This window comes from Prinia subflava, chromosome 17 (genome assembly GCF_021018805.1).
Source record: "Prinia subflava isolate CZ2003 ecotype Zambia chromosome 17, Cam_Psub_1.2, whole genome shotgun sequence".
NCBI lineage: Eukaryota > Metazoa > Chordata > Aves > Passeriformes > Cisticolidae > Prinia > Prinia subflava.
The window spans coordinates 14,553,797-14,576,704 of record NC_086263.1 but is presented as its reverse complement, the minus strand read 5'-3'; the positions used below and the strand labels follow the sequence as shown (position 1 = coordinate 14,576,704).

At 52.0% G+C, this 22,908-nt stretch overlaps 1 protein-coding gene across 2 annotated transcripts in view; it reads left to right on the top strand.

Moving 5' to 3' along the window:
• CACNA1H (calcium voltage-gated channel subunit alpha1 H) overlaps positions 1-22,908 on the top strand; it is a 151,408-nt gene that overhangs the window by 22,582 nt on the left and 105,918 nt on the right. For both annotated transcript variants that reach the window (XM_063414045.1, XM_063414046.1), the window contains exons 3-5: positions 16,010-16,121; positions 17,529-17,662; positions 21,761-21,858. In XM_063414045.1, the coding sequence (XP_063270115.1) occupies positions 16,010-16,121; positions 17,529-17,662; positions 21,761-21,858 (344 nt within the window). The remainder of the gene's footprint in view (positions 1-16,009; positions 16,122-17,528; positions 17,663-21,760; positions 21,859-22,908) is intronic.

Below are 22,908 nucleotides of genomic sequence, written 5' to 3'. Positions count from 1 at the left end.
TGCCTGTCCTTTTCTGTTGGGAATTATTGGGAATCCCTGCCCTTTTCTGCTGGGAATCCCTGTCCTTTTCCCTGGGAATCTTTAGGAATCCCTGTCCTTTTCTGCTGGGAATCTTTGGGAAGCTGTTGGTGACTGATCCACTGCTCCAACCCCGATGGATCCCCCCCCACTCCCGTGCCCGCTGCCCCCAGGGCATCCCAAACCCCGGGCTAACCACAGCAGGGAGTTGAATCATGGCCTGGGTTGGGTTGGAAGGGATCTGAAGGATCCCCTAGATCCAGCCTGGAGTCCTGTTCCCACTGTGGGATTTGATCCCAGCTGGAAGCCAGCCAGACCCGGCTTTTCCCCCCAGGGAGTTTCCTTTGGGATTTGCTTCCTGCAAACCCAGATTTTGCTGTTTTGGTGCCATTTCCCTTCCCTGCAGTTCAGAATCTGCTGATGGAAATCTCCTGTTCGGTGATTTTAATCATGTCAGGAGCCCGAAACCCCCCAGCTCCCCGGGGCAGGGTTTGTTTTGGGATGTGTGCTGTGGCAGTGTGGGACCAGGGAACGGTTTGGGCTGGGAGGGGCCTTAAGGATCATCCCATGCCATGGGCAGGGACACTTCCCACTATCCCAGGTTGTTCCATGGCCTTGGATCTGTGTCCAGCAGCCTCAGTGTTCCACCCCTCCCCTCTCCCTCCTTCCCTGGCATCCCACCGAATTCCCCTGGTGGGACTGGATGGGCTTTCCCTCCCTCCTTTCCATCCCTTCCCTCCCACTCCGGGATTCTGGAAGCAAAGCTTTGCTGTCTGGATGCTGATCACCCCTCCCCAGCAGCCACGGTGGGATTCAGACAAACTGAGATCAGATAAACTGAGCTTATCCTGGGCTCAGCCTGGCGGGCTCGAGCCTAAACCGCTACGCACGTGCCGAGGAGCTGGGCTGAGCAGGAACCCTCGGGAGCCAGCAGGCTCCGGAACGTTTTCGGGAGGAATCATCCCAAATGTCGAGCTGATCTCCAAATCCTGGTGGGAGTAAATGTCACTGGAATGGCTGAGCCTGTGCCAGGCATTGGGGGGAGCTCGGGAAAGGCTCCAGCAGAGGCTGGAGCAGCCCCAGCAGGCAGCAGGAGGGGGGAGCTCCGAGGATCCCATGGGGAGCAGCATTCCCGGGATGGGACAGGGACAGTGCCAGAGCTCTGCAGTGGGCTCCTCCTTCCTGCGGTGTGGAAACACCTTTGGGATCCTGACCAGGATTTTGGAACAGTAAACTGCACCAAGGTTACCTGGGGAGCTTTTGGAGGGCCTCTCTGAAGGGTGAGCTCCGGGCTCTGGAGTTCTCACCCTTTGTTTTCCATCCCAGGGGAGAGGGGATGGATTTGGAGCAGCCATCGGAGCGATGTCTACACCAGGTGTGGATGGGGAGTGTTGGATCCAAAGTTTTGAATTCCCTGTGAGAGGCAGGAGTTGGATTCCTTGTAGGACAAGGGGTGACTGTTTTAAATTCAACGAGGGAAGATTTGGATGGGATGTTGGGCAGGAATTCCTGGCTGGGAGAGTGAGGGAGGCCCTGGCACAGATTCCCCGAGCAGCTGTGGCTGCCCCTGGATCCCTGGCAGTGTCCCAGGCCAGGCTGGACGGGGCTTGGAGCACCCTGGGATGGTGGAAGATGTTGGGGTTGGAACTGGATGGGCTTTAAGTCCCTCCCAACCCAAACCGCTGCTCTTTGCTGGGAATCCTCCACAGGGACATTCCCTGTCTTGCCCTCAGCAGGGACAGCTCCTCCCAGGAGCACTGACGGAGCCTCCTCAGCATTCCCTGGGCTCGTGCTCATGGCAGGGAACATCCCTTGGAATGGCAGCTCCCAAAGAAACTTCCCGGAGCACCTCCGAGCTCCAGGCAGGGCCGGATCTGCAGCAGGAGCCGGCCCCAGCTCCGTGCTCAGAGCAGATGGAGGGAGCAGCATTTCCCTCCCACGCTCCTCCCCAGGAGCCCCTTTGGAGCGATGACATTTTTCCTTTAACCCCCTGATATTTTTCCGGGATCTGAATGAACAACCCACACACCAGGATGGGTTTATTTCCCTCCCTTCCTTCTCTTCTCTGTCTCTCCCTGGATTCAGGGAAGGGGCTGCTCCGAGTGTTTCAGTCCTTTGGATAACCAGGAAAAGCCACCCTGGCAGCTGTGCACAGGATGAATTCCTCATCCATTGGAATTCCAGGAAAAGATGAGAGCTGAGGGGAAATCCCTTCGGTGCTGCAGTGTGGACATCACCCTCCCAAACCCCCACCATCCTCAGGTTCCTTTTTCCCAGGGAACATCCCCAAGGATTCCATTCTACCAGACTTCCCAGGGTGTAGCTTTCCACGGAAGAGGAATATCCCTGGAAGTATTTAAACTTCTGCTGCTTATCCCTCCCTCGCTAAGTCCCAAAGCTCGTTAAATCCCAAGCTTTGGGGCAATGGTTTAATGTCTTAAGCCTTGACCTAAATGACCTGCTCTGTGTCCTAGGATTAGGAATGCTCTGGATTGGGAAGAATCCTCCCCATCTTCCCAAACAGCTCCGCATTGGGGAGGTGGATTGGTTTAAAGCCCGTTTGGGAGCAGCAATTGGACTTTTCCTGACTGGAAATCAGGAATCCTGATTGGATTTTTTTTTAAAGCAGATCGGGAGGGTTGGAGTCAGCCTTTAAAAGCCTTATTCATCCCTAATCCCAAATAATTCTGTCTCCGTGGCTTTTAACGTGATTAAATCAGGGCAGGCTGTGACGACACCCGGCAATTCTCTGCTTCCCAAAGAATATTGGATTTAACCCGGGGGAGCCACGGGAGGAGGAATTTGGTGCTTGGGTTGGGCAGTGCTGGGTTCAGCCCCCTGTTCTCCCTGGAATTCCAGGGTGGGAAAGCGGAGCCTTTTCCCCTCAGTTTTGTCTCATCCCTGGATCTGAAGCTGTTCGTGTTCCCTGCTGCTGCTGCTCTCCACATCCCAGGATTTCCTTGCCTGGGGCTCTTTGGGGATGGGAGTGGTGGAAGGCGGAGTGGGATCACCTGCATTGTCATGGCCGTGGATTTGTGCGTCAGCAAATGCCAAATCCTTGGAATTGCATCCCCCTGGAATTGCATTTCTCTGGATTTGCATCCCTTTGGATTTGCATTCCTCTGGAATTGCATCCCCCTGGAATTGCATCCCCCTGGAATTGCATCCCTCCATCACCCTCCTGCTCCCCTCTGGATCTCCCAGGAATAATTAGGGATAATTAGTTCTCTGTTCAGTGATCTTGTGCCAATCACTCAACCTCATTATGTCCCGATTCCTTTGTGCTTAAGCGTGGATAATCCGGGAAAGGAGCTTTCCAGAGGGTGCTGGGGGATAAATCCATTGGCAGCTCTGAGGTGCTGAGCCCCAGGGATGTGCCAGAATCCTGGGAATAGGGCAGGGAAGGGAAATCCTGGGGGAAAATGGGATATTTCAGTGCTGCTCCTTGTAACAGAGCCCTCAGGAAGTCACAATTCCCGGACAAGGGAAGCCCCAAGGCAGAATTCCGAACTGGTGAGAGGAAATCCTGGGATGGGGTTTATGTCTGCTCCATAAATTCACCTTGCTCTGATACATTCCCAAAGCTCTGCAAGTCCAAATTCCTCATGGATCTAAAAATGCGTCATTTTCCAGATCTTTTTTTCCCTAATCACACCAATCCCTCAAAAAAAAAAAAAAAAAAAAAAAAGGAATTAAATGAGAGTGAGGGGCATATCCAAGGGTTGGGATCAGGACTCTGCATTCCCAAAGCTCCCAGGCAGTTTGGGAAGGGACACTCCCACCCAAATGTGTCCCAGTGTCCTCACAGCTGCCACCAGCTCCCAAAATCAGAGCTGCAGAGCTGGGGACTCTTCCAGGGATGGATTTTTTTTGAACCAGGGTTTTCTCCATGCTTTTTCTGGAGCCTGGAAAGAGGGAGAACAGGCTTGGAATTCCTCATTTCCCTCAGGCACGGCAGATCCCTGATCTGCCTGGTTTACCCTGTGGGGGTTTAATTTAATTTAAGTCTGGCTTTACTCTTTCGAATCATTTCTTCAGCTCTTCCCCACAGCAGCCACATCTCCTTTGGCACAACTTCCCCCAATATCAAAATATTCCCTCCCCACTGTGGCCTCCATCTGAGATTTAATACACAGGGACCAATTGTGAGGGGGAAAAAACCCCGGATTTTTCCTTGATCCCTCTCTGTTTAATCCTTCAAAATTCTGTTCAGTCCCGATTCAAAGCGCTCCTGTGTTTCGGGGAAGATGCAACTTTGTCGTGGCAAAACAGCTGCGAGGAGACGTGAAAACAGAATAAATGGGAGAGCAGGATAAATGGGAGAGCAGAATAAATCAGGAGCCGGAGAAAGGAAGGAGCGGGATGCTTTCATCTGTTCCAGCATTGTCCCCAAATGTCCCCGTTTCTGTCACTCCCAGCTCCTCTCAGATCTGCCAGACGGGGACGAGGCACTGCAGGGATGAGGAGAGATAAGGCAGTGGGGCTTGGTTAATTATTAATATTAATATTAATATGGCCTGAGAATCTTTGGGAGCTGTGGAGGGCTCCGAACCTCGGGGGGCAAAGCTCAGCTTTGGCCCCGTGTTTAGAATTTGGTGATTTAGGCTCATCCTAAAGGTAAACTGGACTTGGGGTTTGCTGACAACTTGAGCTGCTTTGGGGAGGTTTCAGGGCAACAAATCCCTGGGGGGAATCTCTGAGCCAAAATTCCCTTTCCAAGGGGCAGCCACTCCTTCCCAGTTTGGATTAAAAGCAGCTCCACCCCATGGGATGGAGCCAGGGTGGTGTCCAGGGCCACCACCCAGGATGGGAGCAGTTTGTCCTCCTGCTGTCCTTCCCTCTCCGCAGGCTCTGGGATTTCTGGAAGCACAGGCAGTGTTTGGGTTTAATTGGAATCTCCCGAGCTCCCCTGAGCAAAACCGTCCTCAGGAAAAGATGGAAAAGGGAGATCAGGGGCACTGCTGAGCTCCAGCAGGAGATGGGAGGTGGATCCGTGTCCCTGCTCTGCCACAATTCCATCAAATCCTCATTTCCTTCCCATCCTGACGGGGCTTTGATGGAGCTGGAACAGGGATTTGCGTGGGATAATGGAGATTGGAGGGATAAGGGGGATTTGGAGGCAGCTCTGCCTCCGTGGATTGCTGGGGAGGAGAGGGACGCTCCTCTCAGCATTCCCAGGAATCCCTTCCCAGCTCTCCCGTGCCTCAGGAAGGTGGGAATGTCTTTGCCCTCACTCAGCAGGGTGGGATGAGGCCAGGGTGGAAAAGCCCAAATGGGAACATTTGCCACCCTCATCCATGCAGGATGGAAACAGGGAAGAGGGAATTCCCACCTGAGCCTGGCTTAGAGAAATCCCAAATCCCAGTGCAGAGAGGGGTTTGGAATTTGGGCTTTTGTCTGATTTGTTACCAGGGGATTTTGAGGCCTCCAGAGAATCCCGGAATGGTTTGGGTTGGGAGGGACCTCAGAGCTCACCCAGTGCCACCCAGCCAGGGCAGGGCCACCTCCCGCTGCCCCAGCCTGGCCTCGGACATTCCCGGGATGGAGCAGCCACACCTCTCCCAGTATCCCATCAAACCCCATCCCAGCCAACCACAGCCGCCAGAACTCCTCGTTTTGGGTCCATCCCGGGGGATTGTCCCATTTCCCGCCCTTTTGGGAACAGCTCCTGACCCAGCACCCAACCCCTCCTCTGAGGGGATCCACGCTCCCGCTCCAGGCTAAACCCCGGTGAGGGCAGGGTCTGCGTTCATTAGGGCTGCAATTAACGCTGCTAAATGAGTTTTGCGGCCCTCAGGCCTGCAGGGTTTTCAGTAGGGCTGGAGTTATCCAGGCTGGATGAGCCGGAGCTCCTGGAAAATCCCAGAGGAGCCACACACGGAAAAATTCCAAGGAACCCAAAATGTGCCGGGGTCTGCGCTCCCAAATGGCCTCGATTTTGGGAGAGTCCAGGCTGGGGAAAGCTCCTGGGGCAGCTCAGAGTGGGGCTGGAGGTCAGGTGGGAATTCCCAGGAGGAAAATTCGGGTGTTGCCTCTGCCCTGAGCTCCAAGCCTGGGATCCCTGCAGCTCCAACCCCCTGGAATTAACCCAGGGAATGGGATGAGGTATTCCCTGGATTCATTAATGACTGGAACACGGGGCATTGTGTTGGAATTAAACCCAGGAGCTCTCCCAGAGGGAAAAGCCTTCCCAGGGATTTTCCTGGCGGCTTCACCCCGGTGTCTGCTCGGATTTTTCGCAGCCTGGCTGTGCTTGGAGATGAATTTACACCTGACTTATGTTCGGATTTCTGTCCAAGAAAAGGAGTTTGGCACAGGCAGCTCCAGCAAGTTCAGCCTGAGGTGGGAATTGCTGATTGGAGCTCGTGTTGGTTGCTGGCTGCGCTCAGCCCGGAGCTCTGGGAGTCCTGGGATTCCTTCAGCTTTGATTCCAAGCCTTGTTTTAGCTTTGCTCTGCTACTGAGAGGGGAAAAACAAAACTGATTTGGGTTGTTCCTGCTGCACACAGAATTCCCCAATTCCAGCTGAAAGCTGGGAGTGATTCCCTCTTGGAAATCACCCCCCAGCAGTGTTTTTTGGAAGGAGGAAATGGAGACAACCAAAAGTGCCCTGGCAGAGCCTGAGAAATTCAGGCTCATCTTTGGTGGGTCACCAATTCCTGCCCTCCTTTGCTTCCCGGGAATTTCCCTCCTGCTCCATCCCATCCTCCCCTCCTGCTGCTCCATCCCCACCTTCCCTTTCCAGCCCTGCCCGCCCTAAACCCGGGTGAAATCCCCGGGAAAACCGTGCCTGAATTGCTCTGCTGGATTTGGGCCAGCTCTGGTCAGGTCTCCAGATGTGCCTGAGCCAGGACTAAACCCTGAATGCCACCACTCAATATTAAAATATAAAAAAATCTGTTCCCTGCAGCCCCCTCGGGATGCAAACACACGGGAGGATGGGACAAATCCACAGGATTTCCATCCCAATTCCATCCCTGGCTCATCCAGGCCTGGTGCTCTCCAGGGCAAACACTGCTGGAATTTTAGAGCTGTTTATAAACGATGTTTTTGGGGTTTTCCCCAATTTCAGACACCAAGCCTGATCCCTAAGGAAACCCCCCCAGCCCTGGCACTGCCCCTCTGTGCCCCCTGCTAATCAGCAGGGTCTTAATTAGTGTCAGAGCCTTAATTAGCAGGAGGAGGGAGAAACTCTCCCCAAATTCCTCCTGGCTCCAAATCCACTTCTCCTGCATCTGCCAGGGACCGGAGCCTCCTGCCCCAGGAATTCCCTGCCAGATCCCGCCCATCCCGAGGGATCTGAGCTGGGAGAGCTCGGGAAAAAGGGGATTAAAAAAGGGATTTTGTGCCCTCTTGGCAGCCCCCACCCCTCGCTCCTGGCGAGGCACCACGACCTCGCTGCAGGGGAGTTCTGGGGGAGCTTTCCTTTATTTCCTTTATTTCCTTTATTTCCTTTATTTCCTTTATTTCCTTTATTTCCTTTATTTCCTTCATTTCCTTTATTTCCTTTATTTCCTTAATTTCCTTAATTTCCTTTATTTCCTTTATTTCCTTTATTAAACAGCATCCCGACAGCTTTTCCATTAATCCCGAGCTTTGGGAGTCCTTTCTTTGGGTAGTTTGTTTATAAAACCTCTCGGGGCTGGAGCTTTTCCCTTGGAATAAGTGTTGGAATGAGCTTGGATCCATTCCAGGCTGGTTTTGGGGAGGATCTGGAGAATTCCAGGAGCGGGGATGGATGGGGCCGGCCCAGGGAGCAGCCACGGAAAATCAGCTTTAATTTTTGGGACAATTCGAAAGGTCTGATAAAGAATAATGGGAGATAAAGTAAAGGGTTAAACAGCTGCGTGTTTGGCATTTAGTTAAGAGTACTTTTATTATTTTTGGAGACTTTTTAAAACACTTTTTAATTACATCAGCTTGTTGTATAGTTATATTTTTTAGATTAATACACATTAATACATAAATATTATGTATATTTATCTTTTTTATAAACGTATTTCTATATTTTAGGAATTATTTTGCACGGCCCCTCCTTGGGTTTGTTTTTTTAGAGTATCTTTGGTTTTTAGTTGTGCTTTTGTCTTTTTTTTATTATTATCTCCAGTTTGGGCTCTGGTTCATACATTTTACAGACAGTTAATATGTTAGCAGTAGGGGGTTTATTATATCTTTATTGGATGTTATTTGAATTAAGTAGATAGTTTAATTATAAGTATGATTCTATATTAACTATTCTATTATTATCTTTAAGTTTTGATAATAGCAGAGATAAAAGTAGATAGTTTAATTATAATTATATATTAGCTACTCTGTTATTACTTTTAAGCTTTGTTAATAGAAAGAAAAGTTATATTTATATAGTAATCTTAATATAATATATATATCTATAGGATTTCTTTTAATATTTGTGAAAAGCTAATAATATAATATGTATTTATAACATGGGTGTGACTGTGTTATAAATACATATTTACATGTATATATAAAAATATATAAAATATATTTTTAATATATACAAATAAATATTTAACTTAATTTTAATTTAATATATTTCATAAATATTTTTATATATACAAAGTGCTGCCCTGGGTTGATGCCAGGTGTCACCTCTGTCCCCAAAAGTGGCACAGGGACCCTGCGTGGCCTCTCCATGCCCTGCCCAATCCCGGAGCAGCTCCCAGGTCGCTCCTTCCTGAGCTCCCGGGAATTTTGGGAATTCCTTCTCTACAAAGTCAAAAATCACAGCCCAGAATAAAGCCTGGCTTAACTTTGAGCTCGTTTAAACGTCAGCCCAAGCTGCCCCTGCAATCAAAGCTGCTTCAATTATCCCGAAAAACAGATTTGCCTCAATCCATCAGGGAATGTGCCGGGGATCCCCAGTGGGGCATGGAGGGTCTGATTGGGGATTTGAGTTCATTTTTCCCTCTTTTTGTCACAATTGAAGTCAGGGGGAAAAAAATAAACCGAGCTCATGGAATTATATTAGTAAATAATAATATTAACAATTAATTATCACCAGTTGTCTCCCGGTGATGCTCCCTTGGAAGGGAGAGGTCAATCCTTGGAATTGCAGGATTGGGATAACGGGTGGAGCCTGGCAGGGATGGAGCTGCTGCTGCTGCTCCTGCAAATCCATCCCCGGAGTCTCTGCCCTTTGGGAACGGCGCTGGGATTTTCCCAGCTGAATTCAAATCCAAATGGGAAAAAGAAAAAAAAAATCCCTTGGAAAATCCCTTGGAAAAGGGAGCGTGGAGGGGGCAGGTCGTGGGGACCTCCAGGATTGTAGGATCAGGGAAGTGCTGTGGATGGAAAATTCCCAAAATTCAGAATCCTGGAATCTCCTGGGCTGGAAGGGATCCCCAGGGATCCAACTCCAGGCCCTGCACACCCGACGTGTCCTGGGGGTGCTCAGGATGCTCAGGCAGGGACCACAAACTTGGAAAGCTCCAAAAAAATTCCCATTTTCTTCTGTCCCTTGTCACCTCTTCCAGCCTCGCTCATTCCCAGCCCGGCCCGGGATCCACCCAGGGCTCTGCTCCAGGGTCGGGGCTGTGCCTGGAAAAGCTCTGCACATCCCAGAGCCAGGGAAAAGCGGGGAGAGAGCTCCTGGAGCTGCCTGTGCTCCCGGGCCGCTCCGGGCGCGTCATTCCCGAGGTGAAAAGGGCATTCCCTGTCTGGATGCGGCTTTGGGAGGGATTTGTCTGCTCCAGCTCCGCACGTGGCTGCAGCAGATGCTCCGGCAGGAATGTGAGGCTGCTGCGGATCCAGCGCTGGGAGCGCTGCCAGCCCCCCCTGGCCCCGGCCCCGGCCCGAAATTCGCCTTCTCCTCAATTCCAACCCCTTCTCCTCTGAGGAAGGATCTTTGGGAATGGCACGGGATCAATCCATGCATCCCTCTGTGGGTGTGTGTGCCGGGAGCTGTCCCTGGAGTGTCCCCCGGAGGGGGGCAGGGGATGCTGCGCCCTGGGCATTCCCTGGAGCAGAGGGGGAAATCCCTGGAGAGCAGAGGGAAAAATCCATGGGGGGCAGAGGGAAAAATCCATGGGGAGCAAAGGGAAAAATCCCTGGGGAGCAAAGGGAAAAATCCCTGGGGAGCAAAGGGAAAAATCCCTGGGGGGCAGAGGGAAAAATCCCTGGGGGAAAAAAGGGGAAAATCCCTGGGGAGCAGAGGGAAAAATCCATGGGGGGCAGAGGGAAAAATCCCTGGGGAAAAATCCCTGGGGAGGAAAAGAAAAAATCTCTGGGGAGAAAAGGGGAAAATTCCTGGGGAGCAAAGGGGAAAATTCCTGGGGGGCAGAGGGGAAAATCCCTGGGGAGCAAAGGGAAAAATCTCTGAGGAGAAAAGGGGAAAATTCCTGGGGAGGAGAGGGAAAAATCCCTGGGGAGGAAAGGAAAAAATCTCTGGGGAGAAAAGGGAAAAATCTCTGGGGGCAGAGGGAAAATCCCTGCGGTGTGCTCACCTGGGCACAGCAGGGTGGCAGTTTGGGGACCAGGTGACATCCCAGTGTCACGTCAGGGCCAATCCATGCAGAGCCTGCAGGGTTCCTGCTGCCGCTGAGCCGGGTTTAGGGAAAAGCCAAGCCAGGCTTAACTTCCCCAGCCCGAATTCCCACCGGGAGAAGGTCGGGATGGTGATCCCGGCTGGGATGAGCTCCTGCCCTGGGTGATTCTCTCAGGTTTACTCTGCTCTGCCAGAAGAGCGTATTGGGAAATAAATAATCATGAATTCCACCATGAAATTATAATATTAAATAATAGTATTAACAATTAATTATTTGATTGATTTAATACAAAATTAATTGTTAAAATAATAATATTTCTATCAGAATTGATAAATTTTGATAAATTACAACATCTCTCACCCATCCTGATAATTCTGATGTTCGATAGAGTGGCTGAGGTGAGGCTGAGACCCAACCCAATGAAAACATCCATCCAAACAGAAAGTTTCTGTAGCTGCAACATCTGTGGGAGCACTTTTAGCATCAAATTCTCTGTAAAATGTCATTTGTAGAGGAAAGGAACCAAAAGAAAAGCTCTCTGTTATTAAATTTTTCTGCTGTTGTCAGAGTGGCCACTTCTTAGCGGTACTTCAAGAGAAATTCCATTATCCATACATTAATCTGAATTTTTATAATGAGCCACGGAGGTTTCACAGTGAAAAAAGCAGAACTGACCATTGGGGTGAAAATTTAGGATCAGATATTTTTATCCTTCTTAAAGGCTTTCATCAGGAGCACCAAACGTTTACCTGGGCAGACGATGTGGTAACGGCAGAACCAAAAAATCAAATGAAATATTTATTAATGAACTTTGGGGATCACGTGTGTCCTGTTTGCTGCTCCTCCTGCTCTTTGCTCCCTGACTCATCCTGCTTTTCCCTGGATCAGCAGCCCTTGGAAATCCATCCCTGGCCTGGCTCCTGCTCCTTCCCCTGGATCACCCTCGTCCTTTTAGCTCTGCCATTATTAACTTGACCATCGTCATTATCTTCGTTGTAATCATAATTATTAATTGTCATCATCATCGTTAGGATCGGTATCAGCGCTGCCATTTTATTATCCTGTTATTATTGTATATTGCTATTATCTATTATGATGGCTTTTATATTGTTTTTGTTTGATTTTGTTTGGTTTTATTTCTCCCCCCTTTTCCCCTCTCTTTTCACTCTCCCTTTTTCCCCCTTTTCCCCTCTTTTCCTCCCCTTTTTCCCCCCTCTTTTTCACTCCTTTTCCCTCCCTTTTTTCCTCCCTTTTCTCCCCATTTTTCCCTCCCTTTTCCCCCCTTTTCCCCCTTTTCCTCTGCTTCCCCTTCCCCTTTCCCTTTTCCCTTTCCCCTTCCCAAATTCCCCACCCAACCCCGCTGCTCTCAGGGGAGCAGAGCATCCCTGGAATGCTCTGGAATTCCCAGGATATTTCTGTGTGTGTGTGTTCCGTGCATTATTCACATTTTAAACTTCCCTCAGCCGCTCCTCCCATAAAAATTTGGTTTTCCTTGGAACCAAACTGGGATTTAGGGCTTCAGGATTTTCCTCAGCCTCGGGATGGATCCATAATAACCAGGATCTGCCAAATCCCAGGGGTTAAAATCATGGGTTAAGTCTCCAAAATCCCCTGAGTGGCTTAAAAATAATAAGATTATGGGAAAACAGTGCCGTGATCTTGCTCCTGTTCCGTTCCTGGGTGTCAGGCCTGTGTCTCCGGCCTCTCTCCAACGCAGAATGAGAATTTGGGAATTTTTAAATGGAGCTGCTCCCTCTGGAGCACCTGGGAATTTGGGAATTGTATCCCTCATTCCAGGAATGAAAGCTGTGGATTTCTCATAGTGGTGATGCCAGCCCAGATTATTTTTTGTTGCTTTGTTTATTGCAGGAATATTTGTAGGACTTGGGAGAGGGATGGTAGAGATCCATAATAACAGGGATTAAAATCCCAGTGGATTTGGCAGTGGAAAAGAACAGGTTAAAATCTCCTACAAATAATAAGATTATGGGAAAACAGTGCCGTGAATTTGCTCCTGTTCCGTTCTGGGTGTCAGGCCCGGGGCTCCCACCTCTCTCCAATGCAGAATGAGAATTTGGGAATTTTTAAATGGAGCTGCTCCCTCTGGGACACCTGGGAATTTGGGAATTGTATCCCACATTCCAAAGATGAAAGCAGTGGATTTGGGACATTGCAGCTTATTTTTAAATTATATTTGGCTGTGTTTATTGCAGAAATATTTGTAGGATTGGCGGGATGGATGGTGGAGGTGATCTCCCCAAAAACAGGGAAGGGAGTTCTGGGATGGCTGGGCCTGAGCTGGACCCACACCCCAGGAGTTTCCGCTGTTTTCTTTGGAATTGGGAATTGTCTGGTGCAAAGGGAAAAATCAGGGATGAGGCCTGGTCTGTGCTGAGGGAATTTATAGAGAGATATTGAGGATGGAGTTTCCTGCCAAGCCAGGCTGGGAATTGCTCTCCCATTCTTCAATTCAAGAGAAATCTTAAATTAAAAAAAAAAAATTATTTTGACCTCCAGTGTGGAAGGGTTTAACAGGGAGGGTGGGGAGGCCCTGGCAGATTCCCAGAGGAGCTGGAGGTGGATCCCTGGGCAGGGCTTGGAGCAGCCTGGGGTAGTGGGAACTGCCTCAAATCAGAACTAGATGAGCTTTAAAAATTTAAAAATTCCCTTCCAACCCATGAACTTTATGCTGTGCAGCTCTCCCAGAATCAGGAACTCCCCAGTGGTTTTCCTGCCTGAAATGTGGGAAAATGCTCCAACACATCCTGGATTTCCCGAGGCCAGCTCAGATCCCCGGGCAAAGCCGGGCTGAGGCTCCCCCAGGCCACCAAACCCTTCCCCCTCCATCCCTGCTCCTCGCCAGGAGCTGATTCCTTAAAATCCCACGGAGATCCTCCAGGAGCATCAGGAGCGGAGCTGGCACCGGGTTGGGGCCAACATCTGGGGCACAGCCTGGCTTTGGTGCCACTCTTAAACCCGGGACTAAATCTCAGCCTAAACTGCTGTGGATCCCTCAAAAAAGAAAACAGGAGCGGCCCCTGGGCTGTCCAAAGGGAATCTGGGAATTTGGGCTTGGCCCAGATGTCCTGAGATGTTCTTTTCCCTGGAATTCCTGCCAGGGGAAGAAATATTAAGCGAACCCTTTGCAATCCCCCTTCGGAGCTTTCCCTTTTCCAGGGATTTGGGAAGTTGGCTGCGCTTCCCGAGCCGCCGTTGCCATGGGAACTGCCACATTCCCGGCTTTCTGCCGAGTCACCGCTTTTGGGGATTTTGGGGATTTTGGGGATTTGCTGGAGGATCCCGGTGCCAGCGGCACAGGAGGAGCTCCTCCCATCCCTCACATTCCCTGACTTCCCAGCTGGAAAACAGCTGGAAAAGCGCTCTGGGAACATCCCCAAGGATGTTCTGTGGGAATTCCCTCTCCAGCCACATCCTTGCTTTTTGTGCTGCTCCAGGACTTTTTTATTTCACCTTTTCCTCATTTTTTTTTCTCTCTCCTCTGGGGGTTTCCCCGTCCTACCAGAACTGGATTTTTCCTCCCTGGTGGATGTTCCAAGCTGCTCCAGGCTCTGAGGGATGTTGGGAATGTGCTCCCTAATCCCACCCTGCAGAGCAGCATCACCCCCCAACCCAGGGGATTTTTTGGGACATCTCCATGGGGCTGCTCCCTGCCTTTGGGAAGCTCTGGAAAAGCAGGAAATCAGGGGTTCAATCCCAGTTTTTGAGGCTCCAGGGGGAAGGAAAGGGCCGTGAACTGAAATTCCCTCCAATTTCTGCCAGGATTGACCTCAGCCCCATTAGGGCAGAGCTCTGGGAGCAACCCCACTCTCCAGTGAGGGAATTCCCTGGCACTAATCCCATGGGAAGCCAAAGAGGGCAGGAGCTGGAGGTGCAGGAGGGGAATTTGGGCTGCAGGGGCTGAGGAAGGACGGGAACATCCCTGGGAATTCCAGCCCTGAGCAGGAACTTCTTCCCTCCCCCGTTCTCTTCTCCATCCAAAGCAAAACTCTTCCCACAGTGGATTTTCCTCCACATTTTCAGCCTCTTCTTTAAAAGCACCACAAGTTCGCCTTTCCCCTTTTTCCCCTTTTTCCCCTCCCTTTTTTCCCCCTCTTCCTCCCTTTTCCCCAATTTTCCCTCCTTTCCTCCCCTTTTTCCCCCCTTTCCCCCTCCTTTCCTCCCCCTTTCCCCCCCTTTTCCCCCCCTTTCTTTTCCCCTCTCTTTTCCCCCCTTTTCCCCCCTTTTCCCTCCTTTTCTCCCTCTTCCCTCCCTTGAAGCCCAGACCTGCTGCAATAAATTTTATCCTGGTCGGATAAAATCCCAGATAAAACATTCCTGAGGAATAAACACGGGAGGCTTTTCCTGCAGGTTCCCGAAGCGGAATTGCCGTTATCAGAAATAATTCAAAGCCTGTGCCTCTCTCTGCCTCCCCCAGGTGTGGGCTTGGAAGCACAAAGGTTTATTCACAACCAGATGTTTCCAATTATTTTCCCTAGAAACAGTTCTCTCATTCCTGCTTAATTTGCGGAATTATTCCGTCTTTTTGTGGGGTTTTTAATTGTCCTGCCGGCAGCAAACAGCAACTCCGGGCCTGTTTTGCACTGATGCAAATCACCACTTCCTACTCGGATCAATTAATTATCAGTTAATTGAGCACTGGAGCATCCTGTGAGGAATATGGGGGAATTTTGGAGACTGAACCAGGAGCCCTTTCCTTCTTTTCCTGCCCTTGGGATCCTGAATCCCAACATTCCCATCCTTGGCCCCACCAGCTTGGCTGGTGTTCTGTCTTTGTCCAGCAGGATGTGGAATCTGTCATTCCTGGAAATGTGGGAATGGGGTTGGGATGTGGGATCCTCAATCCCATCCGGATGTGGATCTCAGAGTGGGTTCTGTCATTCCTGGAAATGTGGGAATGGGACTGGGATGAGGGATCCTCATTCCCATCAGGATGTGGATCTCAGAGTGGAATCTCTCATTCCTGGAGAAGCAGGAATGGGTTGGGATGAGGCATCCTCATTCCCATCAGGATGAGGTTCCCAGAGTGGAATCTGTCTCTTCCTGATATGTGGGAATGGGATTGGGATGAGGGAACCTCATTCCCATCAGGATGTGGACCTCAGAGTGGAATCTCTCATTCCTGGAGATGTGGGAATGGGGTTGGGATGAGGGGTCCTCATTCCCATCAGGATGAGGCTCTCAGAATGGAATCTGTCATTCCTGGAGGTGCAGGAATGGGGTTGGGATGAGAGATCCTCATTCCCACCACTCCAGAGGGAAACGAGCAGAGCAGGATTGGAGCAGGGAGCCGGGCACTGTCCTGCTGGTGGTGCCCTCCCATCGCTCTCTTGCCGTGGGTGATTCCCTGCTAAAACTCGGGATTTGGGGCTGGGAACAGCCCGGGAGAAGGGGCTTGGGCGGGGGGAGGGCGTGGCTGTGCCACCGGGTGTCCCCTGCCGCAGCTGCCTGTCCTTAACGCGGTGGCACCTGGTTCGAGCACGTCAGCATGCTGGTGATCCTGCTCAACTGCGTCACCCTGGGCATGTTCCAGCCCTGCGAGGACGTGGAGTGCCAGTCCGAGCGCTGCACCATCCTGGAGGTGAGCACCCCTGGGCCCCGGGATGGGCTGGGAGGGGGCTCTGCGAGGTGGGAGCCCCGTCCTGTCCCTTTTCCCCGGGAAAAGCTTTCCCACAGGAATGGGCTTTCCAAAAAGCCGTGGGATCAGCCTGGGGTGAGGCCTGGAGGCTGATTTGGGTCTGTCCCAACCAGAGCCTTCCTCTCCATCCCTAACAAGGGCAGGGGGCTCAGAAGCCCAAAGCCAAATCCCACTGGATTCCTCGGGCACCACAGAACTCCCAGACTCCCATCCCTGGAGGGGTCCCAGGCCAGGCTGGACAGGGCTGGGAGCAGCCTGGGACAGTGGAAGGTGTCCCCCGGTGGCAGGGTGGCCCTGGATGAGCTCTAAGGTCCTTTCCAACCCCAACAACTCCAGGATTCCATGGCCATGGGGGGATTCTCCCTCCCACTCCATCAGTTCCACCCCAGACAGCCCCTGCTGGGATTGCCACCAGGAACTGCCTCGGCCACTCCGTTCCCTTCTCCAGGAGGAAAAAGTGCGGGATGAGCCCATCCCTGCTCTCCTCAGTGCGCTGGGAGAAGCGGATTTGGGAATTCTCCCCAGCCCAGAGCCCCCAGCCCCGCTGGGCACGCTGAGCTCAGGGGATGTCAGGCTTGGGAAGCACATCCCGGGCCAGCTGCTGTGTGGGCGGCTCCTTTACTGGGAATGGTGTCCCTCATTCCCAGGGTGTCACACCCACCCCGCATCCCCCACGGAGCCACCGCGGGCTCTGGAATGTTCCAGCAGCACGGGGACCCTCCATGGAACCCCAAACTGCTTGGAAGGGACCTTAAAGCTCACCCAGCTCCATCCCTGCCCACACCTCCCCTGTCCAGCCTGGCCTTGGGAATTCCTTGATGGTTTTAGGCAGGAAAGGGCTGGGAAAATCCCCAATATCCCTCCACTGCAGGAGGGGTTGGAAGCTGGAACGTGAGGTGGAAAAGCCCGAGCTTCACGTTTGGATGTCAGTAATTAAATGAACTGAAATTATGGAGCAGAATTTTGGTGTAGTTCGTTAAGGGAAAGTTGGTTCATTAGGAAAAATCCCTCTCCAGCTCTCCTGGAGCCCCTTTGGGTCCTGGAAGGGGCTCTGAGGATTCCCTGGAGCCTTCCCCTCTCCAGGTGAACATTCCCAGCCTGGCTCCAGCCCTGTGACACCCTCGTGTCTCATCAGGGGGTGAACAAAAGCTGGGGGCATTCCCAAGGCCTGGAATGAGCCAGGAGCGGTGCCAGGGCGTGCCAGCACCCTGCAGGTCGGGGTTTGGGCTTGGTAGGTGGCACTTTGGTGACAGGAACACGGAATATCCCCGCGGTGGGAGCGCTCAGGTCCCTCCCTCCCCTCCCTGAGCAGAGCAGGGCTGACCGAAATCCGCTTTTCCTGCTCTCCAGGCATTTGACGACTTCATTTTCGCCTTCTTTGCCGTGGAAATGGTCATCAAGATGGTGGCCCTGGGCATCTTCGGGCAGAAGTGTTACCTGGGGGACACCTGGAACCGCCTGGACTTCTTCATCGTCATGGCAGGGTCAGTGAGCACCTCAAACCTTCATCCCCGGGGCAGGAAAACCCGGGAGACAAATCCAAGCCTTGTCCCGGCTGGATCTCAGAACGCCCCGGGGGGAAAGGATCTCCCAAATCTGATTTTTTGAACCACGCTGAGTTTGGGGGTGGGCTGTGAGTGTCAGGCAGAGCTGTGGGGGGTTTGGAGCAATCCTTTAATCCTGACACATCCTGAGCTGATCCAGAGTGTCCCAGTGCATCCTGAGCTGATCCAGAGTGTCCCAGTGCATCCTGAGCTGATCCAGAGTGCCCCAGTTCATCCTGAGCTGATCCAGAGTGCCCCAGTTCATCCTGAGCTGATCCAGAGTGTCCCAGTGCATCCTGAGCTGATCCAGAGTGTCCCAGTTCATCCTGAGCTGATCCAGAGTGCCCCAGTGCATCCTGAGCTGATCCAGAGTGCCCCAGTTCATCCTGAGCTGATCCAGAGTGTCCCAGTGCATCCTGAGCTGATCCAGAGTGTCCCAGTTCATCCTGAGCTGATCCAGAGTGTCCCAGTGCATCCTGAGCTGATCCAGAGTGTCCCAGTGCTGTTGTGCCTCCCCAAAAAACCCATCTCAGCCCCGCTCCTGCCCCGTGGCACCAGCAGAGTGAGGCAGGGAGGGGACAAACCAGGAGAAGGCAGCCCAAAAACCCCGTTAAGAAGGTTGAAATCTCAGTGGGAAACGCTGCCTGGGAGCTTTTCACCCAAATTCCCAACTCCTCCCAGTTTACAGCTTCATCCCGTCTCCCCCAGCTGCTGGATCGTGCAGGATGTGTGAATAAACAGCTCCGAGGATGAGCCCGCTGCTTTTGACACCGCTTCCCTCACCCCCACGGGGAATATCCGAGTGGAGTAAAAGCTTGGCAAAGCTCAAAGCTGTTTTTTATTCCCGATAAATAAAGGGCTTTGGAAAGCCCAGGCTCTCCCACCTGCTCAGTCCGTCCTGGGAAGGGATGGAAAGCTTTAATTACTGCCTGACTTCTGCACTCCTGCCATTCTAATGACCAGCCCGGGGTTAATTAAAACATCCTTGGAATATGTTGGGGCATTTTTCCCTTTCCATTAGTGCTGTGCCATCCTCCCTGCACTAATGGGGTTTTGTTGTGCGCCGTGTTATTTGTCTGGAATACAATTAGGAACGGTTTTAGTGCTGTGAATAAAACATGAGCTCTCCTGAGCGGAGCTCCGGTGCAGTTCCAGCCCGAGAACGAACATCAGGGACAGTGAAAAAGAAAAAAACCCCTTATTATTAATTATTTTTCCTTAATTATGTTTTCCTATAAGCATATTTTTTCTTTAATTATGATTTCCTGTAAAGCTGTTGCAGTGTTTAAGGGAGGAGGGGTACGGGAAGAGCAGGGAAAACTCGGGATGAGGATCCTGATCCAGGAGCTGAGGGGGTTTTTCCACATTGGCTGTGCGGGATGAGCTCCCCCGAGGATGAGCAGAAAATCCCCAGATCCTCAGAATTCCCCAACCCCAGGACTGGGGGATCCCATGGGGGCAGCAGGGCTGAGCCCTCTGCCCATCCTCAGGAATGGAATTTTGGTGCTGGAATGAGGGGAAGTGGCTGGTGAGGCCATTTGGGAATTTCCCAAAGTTTTTCCCCCACATTCCATGGCTGGAATACATTTGAGGAGGAGGAAAACAGCAGCAGACCCCGCTGCAGGTGTGGCAGCACTCAGGATGGAGATGAGAGGAAGGAAAAACCATTCCCTGGCTGATCCTGGCCTCTTTCCAGAAGGTTTTGGTGCATTTGAGCCATACCTGGGATATAATTTCCCTCCTTCCCTGGGATATGATTTCCCTCTTTTCCTGGGCTCTCTCCAGAAGGTTTTGGTGGATCTGAGCCATACCTGGGCTAGGATTTCCCTCCTTCCCTGGGATATGATTTCCCTCCTTCCCTGGGCTCTTTCCAGAAGGTTTTGGTGGGTTTAAGCCACATCTGGGATGTGGTTTCCCATTTTCCCTGTCTGATCCTGGGCCATCTCCAGAAGGTTTTGGTGGCTCTGAGCCATACCTGGGATGTGATTTCCCTCTTTCCCTGGGCTATGATTTCACTCCTTCCCTGGCTGATCCTGGGTTCTTTCCAGAAGGTTTTGGTTGATCTCAGCCATACCTGGGCTATGATTTCCCTCCTTCCCTGGGTTATGATTTCTCTCCTTCCCTGGGCTCTCTCCAGAAGGTTTTGGTGGCTCTGAGCCATACCTGGGATGTGATTTCCCTCTTTCCCTGGGAGATGATTTCCCTCCTTCCCTGGGTTATGATTTCCCTCTTTCCCTGGGCTCTCTCCAGAAGGTTTTGGTGGATCTCAGCCATACCTGGGCTGTGATTTCCCATCTCTCTGAAGAGAGGCTGGAGCTGGGAGCGACCCTGGGGAAGGAGAAGCTGTGCCAAGGGTTGGGATCCACCAGCACCACCCCTCACCCCAGCGTGTGCTCCCCAAACTGGAGCTCAGCAGGGAATTCACCCCTGGAATAACAAAGCTGCTTTTTCCAGAGAGGGGATGTGCTGAAGTTACTCCGAGGTGGTTTTTTCTGTGACAAGAAGGGAAACAAGCGATCAGCAGAGCTTTGTTTGCCCCGCTCCGCCTCCTCAGAGGAGCTGGTTTGCCTCAGCAGCAGCTCCAAAGGGAGCAGGGAAGCTACAAAACAAACACAGCTCCTGCCTGCAGCACAGCCGTGTCTGCAGCTCCTCCAGCTCCCACACTCCTTTCATGTTTTCCTCGCCCCAGAAATGTTCCCTGGAACGTTTCAAGCCCGGTGGAGCTGGTGGCCTCCCTGTGTGCCCAGCAGCTGAGCTGAAAGCGTTTCCCAGCGGCAGGGGTGGTGTTCAGGAGAGCCGGGATCCAGAGGCTCCTGCTGCATCCAGTCCCTGGAGACATTCCTGGCTCCCAGGACAGGATTGGGATTTGACAGCTGAAGGTTTGGGAGCTGCTGATGGCAGAAAACATCCAAAGCCTCATGCCTCTTGTTTGTTCAGGGTAGGGAGTCACCCACCGAGTGCTCGTCCATCCCAAATTCCCAGCCCCAGCAGGTTTCTGTGGGGCATTTCCAAGGGATTCAGGATTTACAGGTGGAATCTGATAACAGCACCCTGGAGCAGCCAGTCCTGGAGACCTTCCCGGCTCCCAGGATGAGTTTTGGGTTTGAAGGTTTGGGAGCTGTTGATGGCACAAGACATCCCAAAGCTTGGTGCCTCCCATTTTCCATTTAGGGAATCATCTGCTGAGTGCCAACCCTTCCAAAATGTTCAGGGGGAATGGGGAGGAAGAATCAAGGAGAAAATGTTAATTATTCTTAGTAATCAAATGGAATGCAAATGATTTGTGCATTTTTTTGTTGGTTTGGGTGTTCAGGTTTGGGTCCTGGGAGGAGAGAAAAGCTGGGGAGCAGCTCCTTGTCCTGGAGAGTCAGGGAATCAGGGAATCACGGAATCACAGAATCAGGGAATCATGGAATCAGGGAATCAGGGAATGGGTTGGGTTGGAAGGGACCTTAAAGATCATCTCACAGGCAGGGACACCTTTCATTATCCCAGGTTGCTCCAAGCCCTGTCCAGCCTGGCCTTGGACACTTCCAGGGATCCAGGGGCAGCCACAGCTTCTCTGGGAATCTGTGCCAGGCCCTCCCCACCCTCCCAGGCAGGAATTCCTTCCCAAAATCCCATCCAAATTTCCTCTCTTTCAGTGCGAACCCATTCCCCCTTGTCCCGTCACCGCAATTCCTGCTGGAGTTCCCCTCTCCGGCTTCCTTGGAGGTTTCACATCCTGGAAGGAAAATCCTGCATTCCAGAACATTCCCTGTGCCAGCAGCAAAGGCTGGAAGGGACCTTAAAGCTTAAATCCCTTAAATCCCACCCCTGCCATGAGCAGGGAAAACTTCCACAATCCCTGCTTGCCCCAAACCCCAACCTGGCCTTGGACACTTCCAGGTGCCTGGAATTGCATCCACAGGAGGAGCTGGAAGCACCGGATGGGTGAATTGAACCCCCTGGGCGTGCAGGCAGTGAAGTTTTCCTGCCCCCCACTCCCAGGGGAGGCTCGGGGTGCCCATCCCGACCCCTGTGCTGCTTTCCCTGCAGGATGATGGAATATTCCCTGGATGGACACAACGTCAGCCTCTCGGCCATCCGCACCGTGCGCGTCCTGCGGCCGCTGCGCGCCATCAACAGGGTCCCAAGTGAGTGACACTGACCTGGGAGAGGGGGATCCATGGGAGTGACACCCTAACAGACACCTGGAGGTCTGGGAAAAGGGAAATCCATAGGAATGACCCCTTAACAGGCACCTGGAGGTCTGGAAAAGGGGGGAGCCCTGGGAATGACCCCCAACACACACCTGGAGGTCTGGGAAAACTGAAAATCCATGGGAGTGACACCCTAACAGACACCTGGAGGTCTGGAAAAGGGGGGAGCTCTGGGAATGACCCCCTAACAGACCTGGAGGTCTGGGAAAAGGGAAATCCATAGGAATGACCCCTAACAGACCTGGAGGTCTGGGAAAAGGGGGGATCCATGGGAATGACCCCCACATGCACCTGGAGATCTGGGAAAACTGGAAATCCATGGGAGTGACCCCCTAACAGACACCTGGAGGTCTGGGAAAAGGGAAATCCATGGGAGTGACCCACAGACACACACCTGGAGGTCTGGAAAAGGGGGGAGCCCTGGGAATGACCCCCCACACACACCTGGAGGTCTGGGAAAACTGGAAATCCATGGGTAAAACCCCCTCAGATACCGGGATTTCTGAGCTCAGTCTGGGAAAAGGGGGGATCCACGGGGAGAACTCCTCAACACATCTGGATGTCTGGGAAAAGGAGGGGATCCATGGGAATAATGCCCTCACATACCTGGATTTCTGAGCTCAGCCTGGGAAAACTGGAAATCCATGGGAATAACCGTTCCCCAATCTGTATTTCTGAGCTCAGTCCAGGAAAAACTGGAAAACCATGGGAATAATTCACCCCAATTTCTGAGCTCGGTCTGGGGAGGCTGGAAATCCATGGGAATAACCCCTCCTACACCTGGCTGGCTGCTTTGTGCAGCTAACGAGAGGAAATGAATTAATTTCATTTTTAACGGCGAGTTAGAGACCTTCATTATCATAATTGGTGCCAGCAAAGGGCAGGGGAGCAGGGAATTGACCCTCGGAGCTGTTTTCCAAGGATTTTGTGACTTTTCTAAGGAAAACAACTCTGCTCCTGGTGTGGAGTAAACAAGGGAAGGGA